The sequence below is a fragment of the Oxyura jamaicensis genome, chromosome 3, assembly GCF_011077185.1.
Source record: "Oxyura jamaicensis isolate SHBP4307 breed ruddy duck chromosome 3, BPBGC_Ojam_1.0, whole genome shotgun sequence".
In the NCBI taxonomy this organism is placed as follows: domain Eukaryota; kingdom Metazoa; phylum Chordata; class Aves; order Anseriformes; family Anatidae; genus Oxyura; species Oxyura jamaicensis.
In genome coordinates this window covers 94,375,335-94,400,980 of record NC_048895.1, presented here as the reverse complement: position 1 = coordinate 94,400,980, position 25,646 = coordinate 94,375,335, and the positions used below count along the sequence as shown (strand labels likewise).

Sequence of the window (25,646 nt, the reverse complement as noted above, 5' to 3'; positions counted from 1 at the left end):
AGTTTTGGGATAAGAAATAAGCGTTATCTTCTTTTGGGGTATACTGGTGTTGCCAGTGCAAAAAATAGTGCAAAACAAAGCTTGGCAGTTTTGCTCTGTTAAATCCTGGATTTTGAACTAATTAGATAAAGTAAAAATGATGGTTTAGATTTAGGGAAGATTTTTTTTTTTTCTTGTGGTTAAAGAAGCATAAAATGTTGCTCTGCAAGGCATCAGTAGAAGACGACAAGTTAATAAAAATGCTAATTTTGGTTTTAGCATGATTTTGGAAGCCAGAATCTTGATCTCTGTGTAGTTCAATTTGCAATCCTGAACATGTGAATTCTACAGAAATCCTCATTGAAAGATCTTTCTTTCACATTTTTAAAATTGATGATGTAAAAGCTTGTAATATTTTATATATCTGACTTTGCCCTTGAGAGTTTTTCCTTGTATCTATTCATATATCTAATACATATCAGCCCCTCTTTATTGGCATACATGTGTTTATTGTACATAACGAAAAGTAAGTCCTCTCAGTACAGCTACATCCAAACATGACTGAATACCTTTGAAACCTTCAGTTTCAACTGGAATTGTGTGCCCTGCCTTCAGGAGCACTGAAGGAGTTAGTCACTATAGTTGTTCAGCAAGTTTCCTGGTTTAACAGGAAAGCGTAGCTGAATAACACTTGGTAGCTAAAGCTCACTGTAGTGGCTTCCAGTGGACATCTTATAATATACAAGTTAGTGCACATGCACTTTTTCCAAGCAGTTTGACTCACAATCAGTAGGAATCCTGAAGACTATTTACCTCAATTCATCATATTTTCAGTAATAAGTTACTACATCTGCCATGGTCTCACTTTAAATACTGATTCAAAGATTATTTCATCAGGCTTTCACTTTCTGCGAGTTATATGCTGCTTGTCTGTCTCATATTCTCTTGCTGTTAGTCTGTCTGCATTGTATCTGTGCAACTCAGAATAATCCCCATATTCATTTGATTCACTGCTGCAGATAAGAAAAAATTTTCATATATTCAGGATGAGAATGCAAATTACTATTTTTATTTAATAAAGACAGATTGTTGAGCCTGGCACTAATTTTATCCTTTATTACCAATGAAGACATGAGAACTTGAAGTACATCCTGCTTCCATACCAGGGAAATTGGCTCAAACTGAAAGGAGGAAGACAGTTTTTTGTGGATTGTGTCCTTTAAATGTTAGTTTACAAAGACATTCTGAGTCAAAAGGCCAATTTTATCCAAGCAATGTTTTTTAAGATGTATGTAGCATATTCAGACAAGACAGCTGGGACAAAACTCTTTCAGAAACCTGTTAGACTTTATGTATGCATCTGATGACTGCTCGGGAACCCATTTTGGGAAAGCTGCCCACCTACCTGTGTGGCTTCCCTGGCTGATGGACTTGATTTATGTATCTGAGCACTTGATCATGTCCTGTAACGATTTACATGTGTCACACCAGCTAGTTCTCTTTTAGCTGCATATCTAATCTTCCATGATAAAAATCAGCGTCTGTCATTCCTTTTTACCACTTTCTTGTCCTTCAAGCTGCTTCAAGCATTACGGAAGTGCAGATCTCACTAATAGAATCCTGATGTACTGCTGCACTTTGGTCACAAGAAAACTTTTTAGTGCTTATTTTGCTTGTAACGTTAGTATATGCCACCAGTTTTCTCCCTGCGTTTGACTGGTCTGGACAGCATGGAAATGAAAAATGAGTGAATGTGAAGTTTTTGCTAAACGAAGACACCAAGTGTTGACAGGATGGCTGATTCTGACCCAGAATTTTCTCTGTATATAAACATAGAATACATTTCATAAACCAAAGCTGCAGTCTTTGTTTGTTTGCTATTTGATTTTATTCCAAGTGTCTTGAGAGATGATCCTTAAAAGAAAAGAAACACTAGGATGTGTTTCCATAAACTTGCATGAGAAATAGTGTGATAACAAGTCACCAGAAAAGTGTGCAAAATCTGGAGTGAGGAGGCTGAAATTAATGTATAGAGATTAAAAGGAGCAGACTTGGGCCGAGTGTTCGTTGCAGCCAATATTCATTGCTAGGAAGAAATTAAGGTTTGTATTGTCCTACTGATAGAGTTTTGATAGGTTTCTGGCTTGCTGTAATTGTAACACATCCTATTTCTATATTATTTTCTGAACCTTGCACTTCAGGAAAGTCAGGGTTTGGAGAAGCTGTGTAGAAGTAGTATAACCATTTAAAAACAAAAGTTTTATTTTGGTCTTTTTTTCACAGTAGCAAAAGCCTGGTTAAAGTTACGTGCCTTTGTCTATTTGTTCTCTTCTGGTGATGTTACATTATGATTGTGTTTGCCTGTGTGATTCATTACAAGCCTGCTGGCAGATGGTCACGTACACTTTGCAGTAATGCTTGATACTAATAATAATCAGCTTTCAGCTTTTTTTTTTTTTTTTCTTAGGGTAAACTGATAGTAATATATCCTAATTCCTAGGATATGGCTGTTTTCAGCCAGTGCTGTCTAAATACTTTTATCCTTCAGTAAAAACAGTTTCTGTGTTTATGCTCAACATCTCATGAGTGAAAGGTAAATTGATGGTAGTGACAGAAGACTTAGTATTTCATCTTTCTTATAGAAACAAGGTGAAAGAGTAATTTTTTCATGACAGTATATGGTAGAAAATTTCTTGGCTGCTGCATATGAATGGTTTTTTGTTGGTTAAGCCATTGGAGCCCCACAGGGGCTATGTAGCTAAAGCTTCAGAAATCCTGCTTTGTCTCACATGATCCCTACACTTGTTATGGTAGAAGGAAATTGTTTATGTACATTTTATTGCATAACAATAAATCAGGCTTAGAGGAAATGTTTATCTGTAATGGTCAGAATGCTGTCAGTCCAAAACACATTTCATTTATTCAAATGGTGAAATTATAAAGCACTACTTTTGTGTAGAGCAGTAAAATGTGTATATCAAGCAGCATTTTTTTATAAAAGGAAAAAATGTGTTGAATTATGTGCTCCTACCATTATAATATGACACAGATACATTTCATCATTCTTTTAGTACCAAGAGTATATATTTAACCATAGTTCTAGATGGAAGTGCTGAAGAAGCCACAATATGGTGGAAGTTTGTGGAAACTATTTATAACTGTCTTTATGTTCAAAAAAGAAAATTACTAGTCTAGCAATTTTAGTAGAGACAGCTGCTGTGGTGCTCGTGGTGGTTTTTGTTTATCGTAATGGTAGTACACTATATCCAGGCAATAAAATTAGTTGTAAATCTGACTCCCTTAAAATACAATGTCATGTAATGGTTCCATCAAAAATGAATCATAGTAGTTCAATTAAAGTTTCCTTATTTTTAACAAATTATTTGTTCCATGCTTTCATTTAGTCATAAGTAACAGGTTGTACTGCAGCACTGCTTATGTTATTGCAAAAGCCTATGACACTGAAGTCCGTGGCACAGTCTCTACAGTGTAGGATCATGGCCTAGAGACCCATAAGATATTTTTTTCTGAATAATTCTCAATTTCAGGGCAAAGAAATTCTTGTTCGTCTCTAGAGAGCAGTAGAAAGTACATTTTAGCTGATACAGCTTCTATTTTTAGACTCTTTCATAAACGTGTCTAAGGTATGGTGTTAAATGCTGTGTTGTGTCTTCCAGAAATTGAGGTTAAAATAATTCACAGCTAATATGAAAAAATGCTACATGAACCTGTGCCAAATTCTGTCCTTCTAGTCCTGGTTTCACAGATATAAAAGTTGTAATAAGTGCCTTGATTCCTAACTCTCATACCTTTGTTCCAACCACATGAAAACAATTTTTTATAAAATTTATTCATAAGATAGTTGCAGAATCAAATTCCATCTTCAGCAGATTTATTTTGCATTGTTTGTGTTTTACTGGGCTTGTGTGTGTGTGTATGTATGTATATATAGACATACTTCTTGTTCTTACTGCTTTGTGATTTATTATGTGTTGATGAGATTCTGTTGTAGACCTTGGAGGCTTTTCCAAAGACAAGAAGTTCTACTGTCATGTTTTTCTTGTAATGATTTATGTCTTGTATATTGAAGTTATTTTTCAGTACTATTTAAAAGATCGTCTAAATTCATGATTTTTAAAAACACTGCTATTTAATAGTTGCCTAAAGATGGTCCCAAAGGCTGTAATCAAAAAAAGGGCCTCAGTATGAGAAAGGTAGACTTTTGTCATTATTTTTCACTGAACATAAAACAGGACTCTGCATCCTAGCGCATTATACAAATCCAAAACAAAAGATAGTGTCTGCCCCAATGACCTTTTGATCTAAGGAAGAATGTTTCCATCCTTCTTTTTTTTGTTGTTGTTCCTGACCAGTCTGAAAGGTCACACTTTATCCATATCCCGTTTTACCAAATTTATTTGTAGTCCTGAAGCATTATCAACTTCATTTCAAGTGGAAGACTCTGGCAATAGTTGACACAAGGGATTTGTACCTGCGGAACTGATTCCAGGCAGATTTTGCTGACCTTCAAAAGGCTTTGCTGCATGGCATGACTATTTTTAAAGCTATTGTAGAGAGAGATGTTTAATGGGAATATGTTTGCCTGAGGGAGGGGATTTTTATGGGTAGTCTGAAAGAGGCTGAATTTTGTTGGCTGTTTTAAGAGTATCTGTTAATTAGTACCTTTTAAAGTAATATGTTTTGGAGAATCCAGAGAAAACATGTAAAATTTTTATTTAATGTTAATTTCCTAAAATCAAAGGAAACGCACATTTAAGAATCAATTTAAGAGGTACATTTTCAGTTAAAACTGAAAAACTTTAGAAGTCTATCAAAAGTTTTGCCTAGCCTCAGACATTCCTCTGTGATTCGAGGTAAGTTTCAGGTTCCTGAAAGAGCTGCAGTTTCAACACAAAGCAAGGTCAAACTCTTTAGGTTTTATTGAGTACTAGTGTTGAAATTCTGGGTTTAGTCCAATGTGAAGGATGTAAACAACCCTGTGTACGTTAATTAAAATGTTTTGAGCAAAACTTTGTCGTTTGAAATTATATGCCTGGGTTGATTGTGGTTTAGAAGAAAAAAAATAGAAACATCACAAACTAAAGTGCTGTTTTTCCCATTCCATTGAGTTTTCAGTATGGCTTAGCATAAGTTTATAGAACAAAATATGTGTTTACTTGAAGTGGTAACACAGTGTGATTCTGACACATTCTCAGTGCTGCGTGGATCAGACCAGTTGCTGCTTACTTATGTAGGAGATATGTAGGAGATGTATCATTTCATTTGACACATAATTAGACAAATCAGGAGAAGCATCCTGCCTTTTCTGGGATCATTTGTTAAATTTATGATTTTTTACAGGATTAAATGGATTATTTCTAGTTGTCTTTGAAGAATGTTGGAGATGTGGTGTTGGCTATTTCTCTTATCAGAAGTCTTCAGCACTTTCTACTGGCTTCAGCCATTTACAGGGCCTGCTTTTCTACAACATTCCAGATTTGTCTAGCACACAACCCTTTCTAGGTGACTGTGTGTTTAACTGTGTTTTCCTGACAATTTCTCTGTGATTTATAAGCAAAAGGAGCAGTGCTTCATGAAGATACAATGTGCATATGGACACTTTTTAGTAATATCCAAAATGGAATGTGTGATGTGTGTAATTAAACAGTTTCTGATTTAATGCCATTTTTACATTTGAACTTCTGTCTTAGTGAGTCAGCACTTCCAGTTTCAAGGTTAAATAAATTTAGGAGAGAAACCACATATGCTGTAATATGTAGGCCATCTTGTACTTAACCAGACAATTATGTTGTGTTTGTAGTTATGCTGTTTAACTTCTCTGTGCAAGTTGTCTTTCTCATGGCATTTGCAAGTTGAGTAGAAAAAGACCTTTGGTCTGTTACCTAAATGTTAGCAAAAACTGAAAAATTAAGGAAAGAGGGCACTGCAAAGGATTTTTAGGATTTTTTTAGGATTTTAACTCTGGCCTCGTAGATCATGCTGAGGTACACATGGGATCATTTCTGTTTGGGGGAAAAAAAAAAAAAAATAATCAAATGGTATTTTGTGATCTAGCAAGTTAAGATAACAGGTGAAAATTGCTGTACAGAATGGTATATTTCAAGTTTTCTAGTGTTCTAAAAATGTTTTTGAATCACTTCACACATGTTGTTATGTCTGTATGGCATTAGGGGAATTGAATATTGCCTTTAATAGCTTCGATGAGGCTTGTCACTAGTGAAAACCCTCTTACCTGTTTTTCATCTCAGACAACTGCATGCCATAATTAGGTGTACTTCAAAAGCCAAATTAAACTGAATGAAAGAAGTAACCAGTAAGGATGTTCTCTTGAGCATTCATTCTTACCATGATGAATGATGCTTGTTTTTCTCTTCTCTTTAATTAGAATGTTTCTACATTTGCCAAAGAAAATGTTGGAATGCAGACAAAAACTGAAATTATAGGAACAGGGCTTGATGTAATAGCTTATTTGTAAAGGAAACACAACTTGTTTGGTATTTTATTGAAACAGGAAGTTCAGAACCTCAGTACACAGAAGTACAACAAATTCTCAGGTGCTAGTTGAGTCATCTGTTGTTGGAAGTAGTCTCATAGAAGGCTTCCCCTTGATTTAGTTTTAATCTTCAATTAACAAAGGGAAGGAAATTACATACAGATTTAGTTTTAGATTATGTGCAAAGCTCTGTGGCTTTTTAGCTGTCACCCTGATGTGCATGCTTTGGGAGTATGACATTGGTACAACTGGATTGTGTCTGAGTGAATATATTCAACTTTTAATGAGTATAAGAAATCTGATGTATTTCATTTATGAAAAAAATGTAAAGCTTGCTTAATGAAAATACTCTGATTATTCTCCCTCTTGAATCCTACTTGATTTCATCTTTACAGCAAACTGCAGAAGTAATCATCTGTGATAAGGTGATAATTAATAAAACCAGTAGGTTTAAGTTTTGTATTTATTATTTATTTTTTAATTGTCATATTTGTTTGTAATAAATGTCTGCTTTGCAGCAGAAAAGAGCATGGTAATACCATGAAATTTTGTTTAGCTGTGAAATCTTCAAAAAGGCACTTGGGAATTTGTGTGTGTATTTTCTCGGTAGAAGACAGCTTTTTCCCTCCATCAAAGGTCTGTATGACACTGGCCTAATTTGATTGAGAATGATTTTATTGAATTCCCTCCAAATCCCATCATCACAGTTCCTCTGTTTAACCCCAGAAATACTCCAGTACTGTAAAGTGAATTCTCCTTTCCTGCACCAGTGGCCTGAGTAACGTAGCTCTCTCCATAGTTGTCCATAAAAGATAAGGAGGAATGCATTAGCACTTCAATCAGAAGTAACGTTTTAATGAAGAAATCCATGGGTAACATTAGGATTGCCATGTCAGCTCCTAAATTATAAAGTTAATATAACTTTAAAACAAAAATAGATGCATGGTTCAGTGATTGTGCAGGACATTTATAAATCTTTGCCTTATGCAGGGCTAGCTAGATTAAATTATTTTTCTCCATCTTTTTCTCCATCTCCATACACTCCACCTAGGTAGTGTATATAATTTAGTATAGTGTACATGCATGCAAACAATACCTTCTACCATCATGGTAGTTTGTATTGTTACAAGACTAAAGCTGTAGTCCTGTGATGCCCACCTTACTCCAACTGTTTTTACTGGGAATTCTGGACTGGGATGGAGCCATAGGGAGTAAATATTTCTTTACAATATTTTACTAAAAAAAAGAAAAAAAAAAAAAAAGTGTATGGTCTTCTGTGGGGATGGGGGGAAATTTCTGAGCATTTGTCTTCTATCTAAGCTATCGAGTTGTTTGACTAGAAAATAACTTCAGTAATTTTGTTTGAGTCTTCCTATGCTTTAGGGTATTTATCCTGCATCTAAGCTCAAAAATCCAGTTGCTCCTGGTTTATATACAGTACTTGCTTAGTATTTTTTGGTCTGAATTGTTACAGCTTGCTTGTGCAATGACAACCTCTTGAAAAGGCTTTCTGCTCTTACCGAAGCACTTCAGATAAAATCAGATAGGCTAAAGAGCAGTAGTCTCTCTGTCCAGCCTAATTCTTAGATGAAGAACAGTAAGAATACAGGAAAGGAACTCAGAAGGAGGACAGGGTCAGCACTCTGACCCTACAAACTTTGCTCAGCTACCATGAGAAGTCACTGAAAGTCCACTACCATAATAAGTCTGTCTAGTTCTCTGTTTTTAACCGTGTCATAGCTGGAAATCTCAATTTTAAAACAATTATTGCTGCTGATCAGGGAAACTGTAGACCAGAAGGAATGGTGATCATAGTTCTCTCAGGAATTTCTAAAAGTTGCCCAGACTTTTTATATTATTTGCAACCTGCAGAATTCCATAGTTTGTATTGATATGTTTGATGTAAAGTAATCTTTTGAATGAATTTATTTTAGTAGGTCTGAGACATCTTTAAAGGTTTTTCTCTGTTAATATAGGTGTAATTTCAACTGAGCTTTTAGTTTGTATTTTAAAAACCAAGCATTCCCTGCTACTTTTCATTGCAGTGTGTTTGTTTCACTCTAAATAAAGAGAATTCCATACAACTTCTGAAAGTGATTCTTAGGGCTTCTGCTGTGCTCAGTCATTACCAGGCATCTTTTTTAAACAATGTAAGAAAAAAAAAAAAAAAAAAAAAAAAAAGCAGTTTTTATTAGTACACTGCTTTTTCATTATTAAGTGTCCTGTTATGTTGTAATAGATTGGCTGCTGAACAGAAGCATTTTATATTTTTGTTAATGAGGGAATACTTCAGGCTGCCCTACTTAGATGGTACTGTTTTCCTCTGTTGATACTTTAAAAAAAAAAAAAAAAAAAGAACCAGAAACTTTTTTAAAAACTAATTTGCTGATGCCTATTTTTTTAAAGCCAAGTCTGTCTTATTTGTCTCGCTGAACCATATCAAAAAAAGATTGAGAAAAGTCAATCCTAAGAAATTTGAAGGAAAATGGACTGATCATGTTCAAGCTTTGACATATTTCATAAAGCTGTTGAAAAGCAAACCATGAAAGCCAGATTTATGAGCTTTTTTAAAGTTATTTGTAGATTCCCAAGACGATTGTGTTCCCATCACTTACTGTAGCCTTTAAAACTCAAATGACGCTTAAAAATATTCATGTTTGGCACACACTGAGTTACTGCTGGGCGTTGCAATGGCATTCAGCTAAGACTGAAGAGTAGAGAGAAGAATGTACTCTGCCTTTGCTTCAGTCATTTCACTCAGTTGAGGTAGAGCAAAAGGACTCACATAATCTTATTTTAAAGATAAAAGAAGGATTTTTTTTTAATGCTAAGATTACTTTTATTGTGGGTTAATAGAACTGTTTGGGGAAAGAGCCTTTTGGGAACAGCTGTGTAACCCTTCACATTTGCCAGGCTTTTCCTTTCAACAAGATCACTGATTTTGTTATTACTGGAATAGAAAAGCCTTTTATTTATCAAAGCATTATTCATCTGCACTTTGCCAGGTATAGCAAATCTGTTGACAACACTGGACTTATCATTTACTGTTAAAGGCAAAAGGAAGGATTCTCCATATCCCTAAATCAGCAAAACAAATGTAGTTTTTGAAGATATTACTGCACAATATCCTGTGTTGATTAAATAGAAAGTTAACCTGTCCAAAATGATTCAGTATATGAAAAGTCTAAGGTAGTTAAAGTAAGGTTATCCTTTTCAATGTATTTAATGAGAATACTAGTCTTCCGTGCCTGATGCTTTGATTTTATGTAGTATTCAACCAGGGGAATATCAAGTTGAATTCAGTGAATCACAGCACATTGTTATCTTATGGAATTTCTGTTTCAGTACAGCCTTTCACCAGTGAAATATACTTAGCTTGAAATGTACTATTTCAGTCTGTGTAAATGCAGATATGTTTACTCCCCTGTGATTACACATGCTATTTCCTTCATTAATACTTAATTCCTTACTTCTTCACTGAAATTAATGATGTATTAATAGGCTAGGTACTGTCTCATGCAATAGGTAGTGGTATGTAAAAATAATTAGCCTTATGTGGGTTCAGAGTTCAATAAGCCTAGAGGATCAATAAGCCTATTGAACCTAAGAGGTTCAGTAAGCCTTCTTACTGTTGCCATGTGAGAATGAGCTATGAGATAACAATAAGGGCAAGTCACAACTGTTAGCATTAAAAAAAAAAAAAAAAGAAAGAAAGAAAAAAAAAAAGTTAAACTTAGCAAAGCTTATTATTTATGTGCAGGTAAGAAGTCAGTTTAAAAGAATCATCCCATACCTATATCACTGCCCTATTACATCTGCCCAAAGTGACTTCATTCTCACTAGTGCAGATGAATGGGAATGGATCTGCAGAGTGGATGTGCAGAGTTCATGCTGAGCACCTTGCACACAATGCTTGGCTCAGGGGTCTGGACGAGATCCAGTCCAGTCCTATGAACTGTGCACATCTTCTGGTTCTGTTCCATCCAAAAGGAGTCCCATCCTGTGCAGTTGATGGCTGCTCCACAACAGGAACCAGAAGTTCAGTAAATAGGAATGACCAAGAGATTAGTTTCAAAAGTATTCTCCCATCTTGAACTAAACAAGGGAGAATGTAAGTATCTTTTCCGCTGAAGGTCTTGTGAGAATATATCCAGCAAGAATAGATCTTTGTCAACCATGAAGAAAACCAGGTCCATGCACATAGTGCGTACCTTTTAAAGCTGCTGCTACTTGTCTAATGCTAATCACTGGGAGGCTGAGGGTTTTCTCGTTTGTGTTGGTTCAACTGCATTTGTTCAACTGTCAGCTGTCCAAGTTAAAAGACTTTCTGGTTTTAGTTTATTTCCTTTTCAATTTTGAGACATATATAAACTGAGTCAGATGGAGAGTCCTACCAGTAGTGCCAGACAGAAAATGGTAGATTCAGTAAGGCTCACTGAAGATCTGCACAGATGATCTTTATATACTCAGATCAGCTCTTCATCATACACAGAATGAGGCCACCACACCAGCACACTTGTCAATCATTGGCATAAACTTTACAGCTGTCCTTTCCATATCCTTCATTTGTTATCTAGGATTTTTCTAAGCTACCAGGCAGGAAAATCTGATTAATCATGACCTAAAGTAGTAGAACTGTAGATTGATTCTGTAAGTGGTAATTTGCTGCCCAGCTTCTTAAAGCCAGCTTTGTTGTTATCAATATTGCAAATTAAAATATGGATTTGATGAAAGAATCTCAAACGGCTTTTAAATTGTAGCCATTTACACTGCAGTTCCTATCACAGTCTACATGGACTTTGTCCACTTGCCTGCTTGAATATAAAGGTGTTATTTCACTTCAGTTAGTTATTCATGTTGCTTATCCTTTTCCAAAGCATGTAATTATTGCAGAAACACCCCTTTTGCTAAATTGTTTGCATACTTAAGCTCCCAGTCCTGCACAGATTTTTACAAATTCCTAATTCTGTACAGACAAATAGTCTAATTTAGGTCAATGTCATTACTCATGTGCGTAAGGATAAGATTGGAATTACAATAGCCTTAAAAGATGTAAGGAATGATCAGAAATTGGTATGATGGAGTTCAGCAAGGACATGTCCAAAGTAGGAGGATAAATAATCATCTGCAGACATACAAAATGAGATTGACAACGCAATATAGCTGCCAGAAGAGCAAGTGTTTTAGAAGATCCAAAACAGATGTTCATATGTCACCTGTGTCTGATGAAAGAAGCAGGCATACTGGGATATGTTAACAGGAATGCTCTAAGATACACAAATATTTTACAGCATATGCAGCAGTGGTAAGGCCTACGCTGGAGTATTGTGTCTAGCTTTGGGTACTACACTTCAGGAAAGATGTGGATCAATTGGAGAACGTCCAGGGGAGAACAAGAAAATGATCACAGGTCTAGAAAATATGACCCATGAGCAAAGACTGAAAGAGCTGTGTTTGTTTAGTCTAGAGAATAGAAGACTGAAGGGAGTACATGATAGCAGTCTTCAAGTATTTAAAAGGTTGTTGCAAATAGGAAGAGAATAAATTGTTCTCCATGTCCGTTGGCACTTGGACAAGAAGTAATGGGCTCAAAATGCAGTAAAGGCAATTTAGGTTATATTATTAGGAAAAGCTTTCTGCCTGTAAGAGGAGATAAGCGTTGGAATAGATTGTGCATGGAGGTTGAGAATTTCTGACTTTGAATTTAACTGGGATTCCTAGGGGCTTGTCACTTGTAGTCTATGTAAGCTGGTGGTGTGCCAATGATGCGTGGCATAGAGTCGTATGTGGCACACTGGTATACCACTTCAGAGAGATAAGTGGCACAGTGCTGCTTTATTTATATTTGGGTGAGTAAAAACCCACCAATTATAAGTGGTAATTATATGCAGAATTTTTACACAAAATTGCAGTTGCAGTTTGCAGTCTCATTACTGCCTGATGGTCAGCTGAGTTTCAATCTCTTGAAATTAGACAGTAGTTAAGGTAGACAAGTTCTTGAAGCAGTCTTGAAACAAGCTGTGAACATTTTCTAATCCAGAAAAAAATCCTTCTTTCTTTAGCTAGTCTGTAATTAGAGGATTTTTTAATTTCAAATAGAATTAGTTTGTGTTGAAACCAAGTGCAAATGTATTGAATTCTGAATGTTTTTGAAGTTGAAGACAGTCACAGTAAAATGAGCACATCTTACAGTCTTAACAGAGTGTTTTTAAGTGATGTGTATTGGAAATACAGCTCCTTAATTAGATGTCATGCTTTACAGGGAAAAGACTTATTGTTTTGCCGTAATTTGTTTTTTAATAATCTATAGCTGATAATGTTGATATTACATAGCATTTAAAAATAGTTCTAGCTTTGGAAAACAAGGAAATTAAACTAAAAATAAGTGAATTTGTTATCTTTTTTCCTGCAAAAATTTGCTCTGCCGGAAAAAATGGTTCAAAACATCTTCCAGTATAATTTTGAATGTCCGCCAAACAGTAGATTTATTTGCCAAACGTTTTCATACAGTATTCCCAGTGAGACTCAGTCTTTCAGAGAATAAATTGGTGAAATTAACTTTTCTTATCAGTCTATGGGATTTGAGAGAAGCAAGGTTGTCTGCCAACACATAGTGGAAAGAAACAGTATTAGCTAAATTGTCTGGTTTCTAGCTTTCTTCCCTTCACCCACGTCTTGGCCAGGAAACACTTACATGAAGCACTGTGCAGAGGAGGGGAAGAAACTGTGTTTTGAAGAAGTTTCCAGATAATATGGGTCTTTACAGTATGTCATTTATCTTCTTTTATTTTCCTTTCTCTTTTTCAAGAGCAGATGTAGAAAGTTTCTTTTTCTCTAGAGCAAATTTTCCACCCTATCTTTTAAAAGTTTCTCCCTCTGCTTCTGGCTCTGGGCTCAGTGCATCTTCTACTGCACAGACGTGTACAGAGCCTGCCTGTACATCGTCCCGGGCTGTGTGCATGTGCTGGGATGCTGATGTAGCTTGAATGAGCATTCAAGAAGTGAGTTCTCACTTCTGTCTGGCTGAAGGCTTAAGCTTCTCAAATTTGACAGATAGAGAGCTTCTGTTTTAGCCAAAAGAAATCGCTATCCAGTGGAAAAGTTGTTTCAATAAAGACTGAGAAATATGCATGCACTATTTGGAAATAATTTCTATGAATGCTGCAAATTGAGTTTTGCTCTGAGAATGAAAAACAACTCTATCAACGATAAATGCATTTTGTGCTAAACTGTAGAATAAGGTAATTGGTGCTACTGAGACACAGGTGTGACAGTGTGTCTTCATCCAGCTGGGGTCCTGCGTCTCTGTGAAGTTCCATTGATTTACAAAAGATTTTTCAAGCCAAAGATCTATTTCTGTGTGAAACAGCTTGCTGAGTGTAGTTGTTTCCAGCTCTTAACATGCTCTTTTATCCGGGAGAGTACCGATTTATTTATCTACTACAGCATTTCAGTGTAATTTTTAATTAGAGATTTTAATCAATATTTCAATTTTAAAACTGTCAATGTGATAAAAAAATAAATAAATAAATAAAACAGCAAATTGCTAAAATAAATCACAAGGAAATCAAACTAAAATGGTGAGCTCTTAATTTAAGCAGAAAACATATGCCACACATTCTTCCTACTAAAATAGAGTTTCTGTTTGGTTAGTTGTTTCCATTCTTCTAATAAACCTGATATTTTGAAAGATGAAAAAGAGCATTTATTCTTTGTCCTGCAGGAGAGCTACTGCATTGTTAACACAAACTTCCTTGATCCTGGTAGGGTCCTGCAGATTCTGCAAATTCCTCACTGCAGGATAACAGGACTTTCAGAAGTCTGCATGCTGCAATACACCCCTCTTTATCAGAAGCAGGCTGATGCTTCACTTTTGTGTATGTATGTGAGCCCTTGATCTTTAAATGTACATGGGGTTCCACATATGTGTTTTCCTTTTAAATTTTTACGAAATGACAGACTGTCTGAAAATGCATGTAACCATGCAAGTGTAACGTTTCCTAACAGTGCTGTAGCTTTGAGTGTGTTCTTCTCAAGGCCTTTGTACAAATTACAAAAATTGGAAACACAAATGTCACTTGGCCCATACATTTATCTGTACTGAAATCATATGAATATTAATATAATAGAGCTTCAGATTTCCTCAGCAACATCAACCAACTACATTAAATGGATATATTACTCTATGTGCCTCTTTTGTTGAAGTTGTAGATTATCAAACTATAAAGGCTGGATGCTTTGTTTGATCAATTTTATGTTTTTATGACAGTAGCAGCAGAATGCTGAACTAACCCAATGGTCAGATTCTTTTCTCTTTGTGGAAATAAGTAAGTTCTCAACAACTTCAAATGAAATAATACTTTATCTTTTGATAGTTAGAAGCTATAAAATTCACAATCTTATGTCTGCAATTTTGTCTTCTACTTGCATTTGATAAAATGTCTTTATTATTTTTGCTAATAACATGTAATTTATAGCTTTTCATAAGGTCAGTAAATAATAAAATATAACCTTTTCAAATAGGTATTGCTAAGGTTTCTGATCATATATGGGTTAGATAGTAATGACAAAATAAATTTAAAGTTTAAGTATATTTTTTATCTCTGTTCAATAACAGAAATGACAAATGAAAGAATAAAGATTTACCACAATGCTTACATTTATTGTGTAATTCAGGCACAAATTTTTAAACATGCATAATTATATCAGATGGCTACATTATATATTTTTTGACGTTAGTGCTTCACATTGGAATTCTAGCCTACAAATACAGTTTCTATTAACTGTAATAATTCAGAGCCATATGCTTCATTTAATTTCTTCATAGTATTCTTATTCTAATAGCATTTTAGACTGAAAATTTCTCCATGTGCTATTTTCTGAAAGTACACTGAAAATCATGTGCTGTTCATAGGACATTAGCAGTTTAATTGCTGAAAAATGTCCAAGTACATCCAGACGGATTAGTTCCTTGCATTTTCTATTGCTTGAATTCAGGTATCAATTCAAATATCAGATACACCTTAGGAGAAGTACATACATAATTCACGAAGTAAAAATAATTTATTACTGAAAAAAAAAAAAATTACTCTTTCTTATGTGGAACCTAAACTAACATTTGGAGGCAAGATTATTTTAACTCTTATCCAATTGAATGTTTTCTTAAAACCTTGAAGTTATGTTATGATTCACTTGATGATGAACTGTGTTCCATTCCTTCTTGTTCTTGAGCTTAACTTTTTCACATAGAACTAAAACAAAACAAAGAAAAGGGGGGTCAAGGGGGAGAACAGACTGATGTCTTATAAAAAATATAAATCAGATTTGACTGCATTACTTCCAGCATTTCACGCAGCAAAAGCAAGCATAAAATCACATATTTTTCCCCTCTTTTGCTGTCTTCTGCTCCTCTTCTCTTACTGATGAGATTTGGGTCCTGACTTAAAAAACGGGTAATATCTTTGTGGGACTTAATGGCTATTTCCTGAGCCTCATACAAAGATCAAATCCTTGGACTTTTATGGGGTTTTGTGTTTGTTCCCGCACCCCACCCAGCAAGAGTTATTTTCATAAAGTTCTAGGCAAAGTTACAAAGTGGGTTTCTTTGTCGTTTTGTTTTGTTTTGTTTTAATACATGCTCTTTTGGTTTGTGGGGATTGAAAACCAATCATAGGTTGGAGAGAGGAGAGTCGGTGAAATACATTTCTTTTTTATAATGAAGAAAAGTTGTCTTTTTTATTTTACATTCTCCATAGGTTTTATTTCTGTCAAGAGCAATTTTTCCTTTCAAGATGTAAGTTCAACAAACGTACATTAATGGTACGTTTTTGAGACATGCGTACATATAACAGGTATTGTCCTGCCATTCATCCAGTTAGTGAAAGAACGAGAATCCTAATAGTCAAGATTCTAACAAAAAGAGTAAATATGAGATTCTATGAGATTCTCTTCTTCTATGAGATTCTGTTTTTCTGACCATTGCTAATACATCTGATCAGAAAGGAGAATTGCTGCCACTGTCCAATATCATAGCAGGCAGTGGTGCTGTCTGTTGTAGTAGACTGACACATCTGTAACTATAACTACCAACTGATATATACACAATTTGTGGAAATAATTATTTTGGGGGGTGTGAAGTTTTCCCAGGCTTGGTCTCTTCTGAGGAATTATTTATTTTTTTCTCTCCACTTACCCAAAATCAGTATGGTTTCAAAGGGCTGGTAGTGCTCCTGGAGTGCCGTGAACTCTTTGATGTTGCAAAGGCAGCTGAGTCAATTCGGTGTAGGAGCTAGATTACACTATTTAATCCCACAACCCAGCAGTGTGTGGTCGGCTAGCTGCCTCTGCAGCAACTGGCAAGTACCATATTGTTCAGGTTAATGGGCCAGAAAGCAAAGCTAACCTTCAAAAATACTCCATGAGCTCTGAACATCAGTGCTACTGCTTTTCCCTGGGTGGAGGACATGTGTGGGGACCCTGTGTGCTTGAGCAAATCCAAGGACAGCTGCAGTGGTGGTTCAGGTGAAGGAAAAGTAAATGTGAAATTCTGTGCTGAAGCTTTCCTTTACTGATATATCAGGTCTATATGGTATTCCTACTTCATCATTTTGTCAAATTAGTTGGTAATACACACAGCGGGAATTGTAATGGAATCTGAATAAAATCATCTCTGTCACATGTCCAAATTTAACTGGCCTGGATTCCTTTAACATACACTCAACATGGAGAATAAATCAAGTTGTTTGTGAGCATCAGCTGAGGCAATTGTGCTCAAAGGGTGCTCAAAGTTTGAGTTTCTTGATTTGGTGATTAGCTGTGTATGTATTTGCATTTATTATTAACTTAATCCAGAAGTTCTTCCTATATGAAGACCTATCGTAGTTTTCAGTGCAGTGGAAGCAAGGAAGTGCTTTCAGGGCAAATGGCTGAGGAAGTGGGAATACTACTCTTTTCAATCATATTCTCTAAAATATGTGAAATAACCGGAAGGCAACAATTATATTTTGTCTTCTGTCTAAAACAAGTCCTGTTGCATTTTGAAGATAACAGCTTCTCATTACTAATCATTTTTGTCTTTAAAAATGTGGAGTTCCATGTTGACAAAAACAATGTAACATCTGTCTCCATGACTTAAACCTGATTTGTTTTAAGTAAACAAACATTAAAGTCTCTTGCTAATTGTCTTTCCTTCATTCATTGCAGCTGATTCATCCAAATAAACAATTTCAGAGATCTTCTCTTATCATCTTGTATCTGTCATGAAGCCTTTCTAAGGTTGATGTGAAGGGACTACTATTTTTACTTGACTATAATTTGTTCTTTAATTCATTGACCATGCTTAACACAAGCAGTTTTGTAGTTTCACGTTTGCACATTTTTTTAGTGATAAAAATGAATGATTGCTGTCCCAGTAGTACCAAAATCATGACACTGCTCCATAGACACCGCTTGGAGATTGCAAAGTGTTTTATGTGCCTGAGCTAGTCCCATTTGATGGGACTGATCTATTGATCATGGCCTTAAAGGCTCACAAGGCCCATCAGCCAGTAATACTCCTACCAAATTCTAAATCTGATAGCATTTGTTAAAACTGTACAGTGCATAGTTTTTGGTATTTCATGATATCAAAATGCCCCGCATCCAGATGTTTCTAGAGGAGCATTCTGCTCAGATGGAGAAAGGTGGTACATACAAAGTCCAAAAACAGATCTGCACGTGTAAAGTATCACATGCCAACATATGTACAGCAATTGCAATCAGACATGCTCACCACATGAATGTTGAACAATTCTCTGCCTGTGTATCATTTGTCTGGCCAAGAGTTAACTGAACTGAACTGGGGTCCTCTGAGTTCTGCAATGTAACTCTACTTTGATGCTGTGCTCGACAAAATTATTTAGAAGCTGTTTGGCTTCCATGAGACAAGATTACGTGCCATGTCATTCATAAATCTAAGTTCACAAAGGAGAAGAAAATGCAGGCTATATTTTTTGATTGCACTTCAGGTTTTCTTGGCCTGGTTCATCCATAGAAGTCACTGTCTTTATAACCTGCTGAATTCAGAATACAAAGAATCACTTTAGTTTTATTCTCAAGAGAGCAGCCAAAGAACTAACAATAACAGAAAGCTGAATTCTGTGTTGATGGAGGAGAGCTCAGAATTCAGGTTTGGATTGACTTGTCCAAGAACAGCACACAAGGCAGCGGCATGGAGATGACCCGAGCTATGAAGCACAGGCTTCACACTTCACTAGTGACCTGCCTAATTGGTCATAAGTGCTAAGGCAATGTGCTCTGACTTTCATCTAAGAATCTGTGAAGACTCCATGGAAGTATTTGGCTTTATAAGACCTTGTAAGGGCTACGAAGCTGGTGAGGGGCCTGGAGAACAAGTCTTACGAGGAGCGGCTGAGGGAGCTGGGCTTGTTCAGCCTGGAGAAGAGGAGGCTCAGGCATAACCTTATTGCTCTCTACAGGTACCTCAAGGGAGGCTGTAGCGAGGTGGGGTTTGGTCTGTTCTCCCACGTGCCTGGTGACAGGACGAGGGGGAATGGGCTTAAGTTGCGCCAGGGGAGTTTTAGGTTGGATATTAGGAAGAACTTCTTTACCGAAAGGGTTGTTAGACACTGGAACGGGCTGCCCAGGGAAGTGGTGGAGTCACCATCCCTGGAGGTCTTTAAAAGACGTTTAGATGTAGAGCTTAGGGATATGGTTTAGTGGGGACTGTTAGTGTTAGGTCAGAGGTTGGACTTGATGATCTTGAGGTCTCTTCCAACCTAGAAAATTCTGTGATTCTGTAAACCAGGTGAAGACTTTTTTAGCTGCACATCTGCAAAGCACATCTACTATTGCATTAACATCTTAAGTGTCTGTGGTTTCACAGTACTTTTGTGCCAGCACTGGAGGAAGGAATCCACTCAGAAGGAATCCACAAGTAATTTCTTCAGCTACTGGTTACACCTCTTCACTGACTGCAGTTCAGCGCTTTTATGTAAACCAGATATATACAGTGTCCTTTTTGCTATGTAACGTGCTCATGTTGCTCATCTGTATGAAAAAATCTGAGCATCACATAATATGAAACCTTTACTTTCATTCTCATCTTACTCCTAAACCATTATATATTTTCTGAAATTTGTCAAGGGATACAGACTCATAAATGTAAAATATGTTAACTTGGCAGGTCAGTAGCAATCTCACTTTTAAGAATGTCAGGCTTGATTCTTCATTTATTCCAGCATTAAAACTTTATATTGCTTACCATGGGTTGTACACTTGTTCTGTGCACTGCTATTATGCACAGTGTACCTAAAGATAATGATTTTAATTGCTGAACCACTGTCCCACCTGATATATACAGATAAGAAAATTTGCCCCATATAAATCAAGGTTTTTATTGGATAGCATTACAGGCTACACTGCATTCACAGAGGACTTACTTTTTTGCTTTTGTGGAGACAAAGGTGTTTAAATGAAACAGTCATTTTGCTGTGAGTTCTGGTACATTTATGTCACTTCATGTATCTCAGAGAAAATGCAGTTGGTACAGGAAGACTGGATGGGCAAAGAGGTTACAAATTCATTTAAACTGTCAATTATATATATTTGTAAAGCCCCCAGATACAAGCTGATGAACACTATATATTGTAAGGGCTTTCACAGTTTGTATTTCTGCCAAAATACTCTATTTAGAAAATCCTTTACAATGTCTATGTAATGGCACTGTAATAAGAATGTAGGATTATGGTGAAAGATAATTCTGTCAAGAGCTTTAAGAGGTCTTACAGGTAAGCCACCTGGCCTTTGATTTAAGAGTCTCAGCTCTGGTTTTGGAATTATATCAATCAAGTGTATCATATATGGTAATTTTAGTTTCTGTATCAAAACAACTAAAATAATAAAATACAGAACATTCACTGTATATTTTACCCAAGAGTTTCTGATAGACATGAAAAGCAAAGTTTGTATTCAGGTACTCTATTTCTTTTTTTCCTGAATTAATGAAGAGAATGATTAGTTTTACTCTGAGTACTCTGAGTGGAAATATACCACAATGTTTATTAATTTCTTTGTTTCCTCACATACAGATCTGCAGACTTCAGCGTCACCTATCAACAGGAAACTACCAGCAGAATCTCTTTTCAAACCAGCCTGTAATGTTTGTATCTCCCACTAGTCAGCCACCCTGCAAAAATCTGATTGAACTTATACAGCTGTCAGGAGGAAAAGTATGTAAAGCCTTACGTCAGGCAAAAATCTGCATAGGAAAATACCCAGGAAAGAAGTACCAGGAAATAAAATGTTTATCAGAAAAATGGATATTAGGTAAGACACTGTGCTTCAACTGATATAAAATATTACAGAATATGTATTCAAAAATGGACTGTAAATAGTTTACTAAACTGAGGTTATGGAGAAGGAGATGGAACAGACTGTTACAGTTACATTTTCAGTAAGGTTGTCTCTGTGATGAGGATGTTCTGTTAAAAATTAAGGCTTCTTTGTGGCGATCTTGCTAATCACCTTTTTAATTTTAGGAAGAACAAATTTAATCCAAATATATATATATATTTTTTTTCAAATGTATCTTGTATATGATTTTTTCATTTAGAACAAACTAGATTATGGGAAAATCCCACAGGATAATTTCTTTTTAAAAAGAAATGTTTGTCAATTTATTAAGACACAAGAAAGATTTTTAACTGGTATAAACTGGCATAGCACTACTGAAATGCAGTAACAGGCACTCTCTGATAATCTGTCCTGAATTATATGTTATACACCTGACAGACAGTTTTCTGCAGTCACTGATTTCCACTTGGAAAAAGTTTATCTTTAAAATCTTCTGTTAGTTTCCTAGGAGCTATTAGTCCATTGCTTTTCCATTATTCCACCACAGTTCTAAAGGTTATCTCATGGCAGGGATTCAGCTGTAAAATTGCAGTATCCTCACCCTCAAAGAAAAGCTTTGATAATCTCCTTCAGATTCACAACTTCCACTCTGACACTCCCATTTTCAGACAAGATAAGGGTATTTTCCAAAAAGGGACCTTTTGCATACTAGAAAAAAATATAAATTTTCCTCATACACTATGTCAAACTCCTCTAGATAGTACCCCACTCAAACTCTGGCAGTAACTGTACAACACAAATCAATGTTATATGAGACTACATAAGTAAGCCTTGACTGTTAATGCTGTCAGATCATAATGACTTAAACCTGAAAGAAAGTAACTCATAAGGAAGAAAGGTAAAGTGAGCCATAAGAGAAAAATACTCGTCTAAATGCAAATGTTACTTGATACCTGAAGATAAAATTGTGAAGAGTTGAAAGAGATGCACAAGGAGAAGGCATTGTTTACTGTGCCTTTCTCTAGCTTTGAAGACTTTAAAGACCAAACATGGCCAAAAAAAAGTGACTTGATGAGGATACCAGAGGTTTGCACAAGACTACAAATATTTTATAGTAAATTAAACATTAAAGTTTCACATAGTAATATTTCAGTGGTTAATTTCAGGTGGACAAATATAATAATCAAGAGTGGCATGCAATTCATTTTATAGTATATGCAGTTTAATATCCATCTCCTTCTGTTACATAATAAATAAAAGGAAGAGTAAGGAAAAACTGTGCCCCCTCTGTAAGGAAATGGAAGACCCGGTTACCCAGGAAATGGGGAAGGCTGAGGTACTCAATGACTTTTTTTGCCTCAGTCTTCACCAGCAAGTGCTCTAGTTATACTACCCAAGTTGCAGAAGACAAAGATGGGCACTGGGAGAATGAAGAACTGTAGGAGAAGATCAGGTTTAAGACCATCTAAAGAACCTGAAGGTGCACAAGTCCATGGGACCTGATGAAATTCATCTGTGGGTCCTGAGGGAACTGGCAGATGAATTTGCTAAGCCACTGTGCATCATATTTGAGAAGTTGTGGCAGACAGGTGAAGTTCCCACTGTCTGGAAGAGGGGAAAGATAACCCTATTTTTAAAATGGGAAAAAAAATGAAGACCTGGAGAACTACAGGCCAATCTGTCTCACCTCTGTGCCTGGCAAGATCATGGAGCAGGTCATCCTGAAAACTGCTAAGACACATGGAAAATAAGGATGTGACTGGTGACAGGCAACGTGGCTTCACTAAGAGTAAATTATGCCTGACAAATCTGGTGGTCTACAACGGGGTTACAGTATTGGTGGATAGGGGAAGCAACTGACATCATCTGCCTGGACTTGTGCAAAGTATTTGACACTGTTCCCATGATATCCTTGTCTCTAAACTGGAGAGACACAGATTTGATGGATGAACCTCTCAGTAGGTTAGGAATTGGCTGGATGGTCACACTCAAAGAGTTGCGGTCAACGTCTCAATGACCAGGTGGAGATTGGTAATGAGTAGTGTCCCTCGGGGTCAGTATTGGAACCAGTGCTATTTAACAAATTTGTTGGTGATGTGGACAGTGGGATCAAGTGCACCATCAGCAAGTTTTCTGATGACACCAAGCTGTCTGTCGCATTCTACACACTGGAGGGAAGGATGCCATCCAGATGGACCTGGACAGGCTGGAGAGGTGGGCCTGTGTGGACCTGATGAGGTTCAACAAGGCCAAGTGCAAGGTCTTGCATCTGGGCCGGGGGCAATCCCAAGCACAAATACTCTGGGTGGAGAATTAATTGAGAGCAGCCCTGAGGAGAAGGACCTGGGGATGTTGCTTGAGAAGAAGTTTGATGTGAGCCGGCAATGTGTGCTTGCAGCCCAGAAAGCCAACTATATCCTGGGCTGTATCAAAAGAAGCGTGGCCAGCAGAGTGACTGAGGTGCTTCTCCCCCTCTACTCTGCTCGCGTGAGACCCCGCTTGGAGTATTGCATTCAGCTCTGGGGCCCCCAGCACAAGAAGGACGTGGAAGTATTAGAACAAGTCCAGAGAAGGACCACAAAGATGATGAAGGGGCTGGAGCACCTCTCCTCTGAAGGCAGGCTGAGGGAGCTGGGGTTGTTCAGCCTGGAGAAGAGAAGGCTCCAGGGAGACCTTATAGCAGCCTTGCAATACCTAAAGGGGGCCTACAAGAAAGCTGGGGAGGGACTCTTCTTCAGGCAGTGCAGTGATAAGACAAGAAGTAACAGTTTTAAAATAAAAAGAGTAGATTTAGATTAGATATTAGGAAGATATTGTTCACTATGAGGGCTGTGAGGCACTCAAACAGGTTGCCCAGACAAAATGTGGATGCCCCCTCCCAGGAAGCCAGGTTCAAGACCAGGTTGGATAGGGCTTTGAGCAAGCTAGTCTGGTGGGAGGTGTCCCTGCCCATGGCAGAGGGCTTGGAACCAGATGACACTTAAGGTCAATTCCAACTTATACCATTCCTTGGTCCTATGACTCTGTAATTGTTAATTTTGTCTTGTGTTCACATATTCAGTCAAGTACCACTGCATGAAACTCCTTCAAGAATGCTCTGGCATGTGATCTCTCTTGTGGCACAGCTGACTTCTACTGGTCCCATGCATGTCTGCCTCACCCTAATCCAGTATCTCCTAAACTGCATGGAACTGGATTGACCAAGGTCAGCCCATCAGTGAATTGGTAGAGCTGTGTATCTGGCTGCAGGGAGTCTCACACATTGCATAAAGGATCTGAATTCTGTGTGCCCTTTACATATTTCTCAAATTTCTTTTGCATTCTGATGGTGCCTTTTCTGTTGCTATATCTTGCTGATGCGGTATGGTTATGGAAACTCCAGCTAACAGAGTTGAAATGATGAATCAGCAGAACTTGGAAAAAAGAAGTGTTTCTATATGATACCTTAATGGGTACAGGTCTTTGAATCTTAGCCCCTCTCTCAGGAACATAGTGATTAAAACGCTGCCGTTAATACCAAATGCTCAGTGTTGCCCACAATAAAAAGCCCATAGGTATATAACACAAACTTGTTTTTTTAAACTTAAATAAATGGTAATGTTTCCAATATTATCTGACTGTTTGCATTTATTTTAGGGTTATTCCCTCTCTGTTTTCTCAGCTCCACTGTACTGTTTTGTAACAGAAATTGCTCTGAAGTACATTGCTGCTTTATAATCTGTTTCTTGTGCACATGATCTTAAATAATCCTGCTTTTTTATTTCTTTTAGATTCAGTCACTCAGCATACAGTATGTCCTATGGAAAACTACATTTTTCAGCTGTGAGCTAACTCAAGAGCTTCCATATGGCTGCAAGGAACCAAGCCTGGCTTGGCTTCAACAACAAACTAAGCTGTGAATAAAATTTTCAAGAGAACACAAGTTACATATTTATAAATATGGTGAAATGTTTTCTACATTTTTATTACTTGTATAAATGTTTATCTTGTGATTTTATTATTATTTTTAATAATAAAGGTCTTCCCAAATAAAAGTCATTGTGCTTCTGTTAATTTGTTGAAGACCTTTGGACCTAAAAGTTGAGTGAATTGTTATGTGCTGGGTAGAAGTGGAAAGATACTTTCTAATCTCAAAGTGAATTTGATCCTGTTTTAGTGCAGTTAAAAGCTTCTCCGTGCAGTGTGGGTGACTGTGCCCAAGCTAACTTTGGTGTAGTTAGCAGGAGCTGTGCTACCAGTGCATGGGTTCTGTAGGTTCCTCTATTCTGAGCACCCATGAGGACAGCTGGAGGCCCATGTTGCCATGACCGTCTTCATGACCACTGCTAAATAAGTTTGAAGGATAGGGTAGTTTATTGTGCTTAACACACACATCCTGCTGTCAACTTCTAATCTTCTAAATTCATTTTTCAAAAGTAATTCTAATTCAGTAATTCTGTTCAGATGCCCTTAAATGCCTTACATGTAGTCTGAAACCATGAACAGCTACTGACCTGAGTCCAATGAATTAAGGCAGCACATCATTCATTCATACGTCAAAATCTCTTGAAAATGGAACTTTAGGCGTGTTTTTCAAACATCCTTTAGGCATGTTTGAAAAATGCAGGCAAATGTTTAAAATGTCAAAATCTTCAGTATGAGCTTGTCTTTTTAGCAGGGATATATATTTGGATATAAGTTATGTCGTGAAATATTTGGACTAGGTGATCTTGGAGGTCTCTTCCAACCTCAATGATTCTGTCATTCCATTCTGTGTGATTCTGTGTTCAAAGAAAGGTTGGACTTGATGCGTAGGGACATG

At 36.7% G+C, this 25,646-nt stretch overlaps 1 protein-coding gene across 1 annotated transcript in view; it reads left to right on the top strand.

The window, feature by feature from the left end:
* The window catches only part of MCPH1 (microcephalin 1), a 126,495-nt gene extending 101,659 nt beyond the window's left edge, over nt 1-24,836 (top strand). The window contains exons 13-14 of the mRNA XM_035321156.1: nt 20,581-20,818; nt 24,616-24,836. Coding sequence (XP_035177047.1) covers nt 20,581-20,818; nt 24,616-24,671 — 294 coding nt within the window. The 3' untranslated portion in view covers nt 24,672-24,836. The remainder of the gene's footprint in view (nt 1-20,580; nt 20,819-24,615) is intronic.
* Nucleotides 24,837-25,646: the final 810 nt, after the last annotated feature.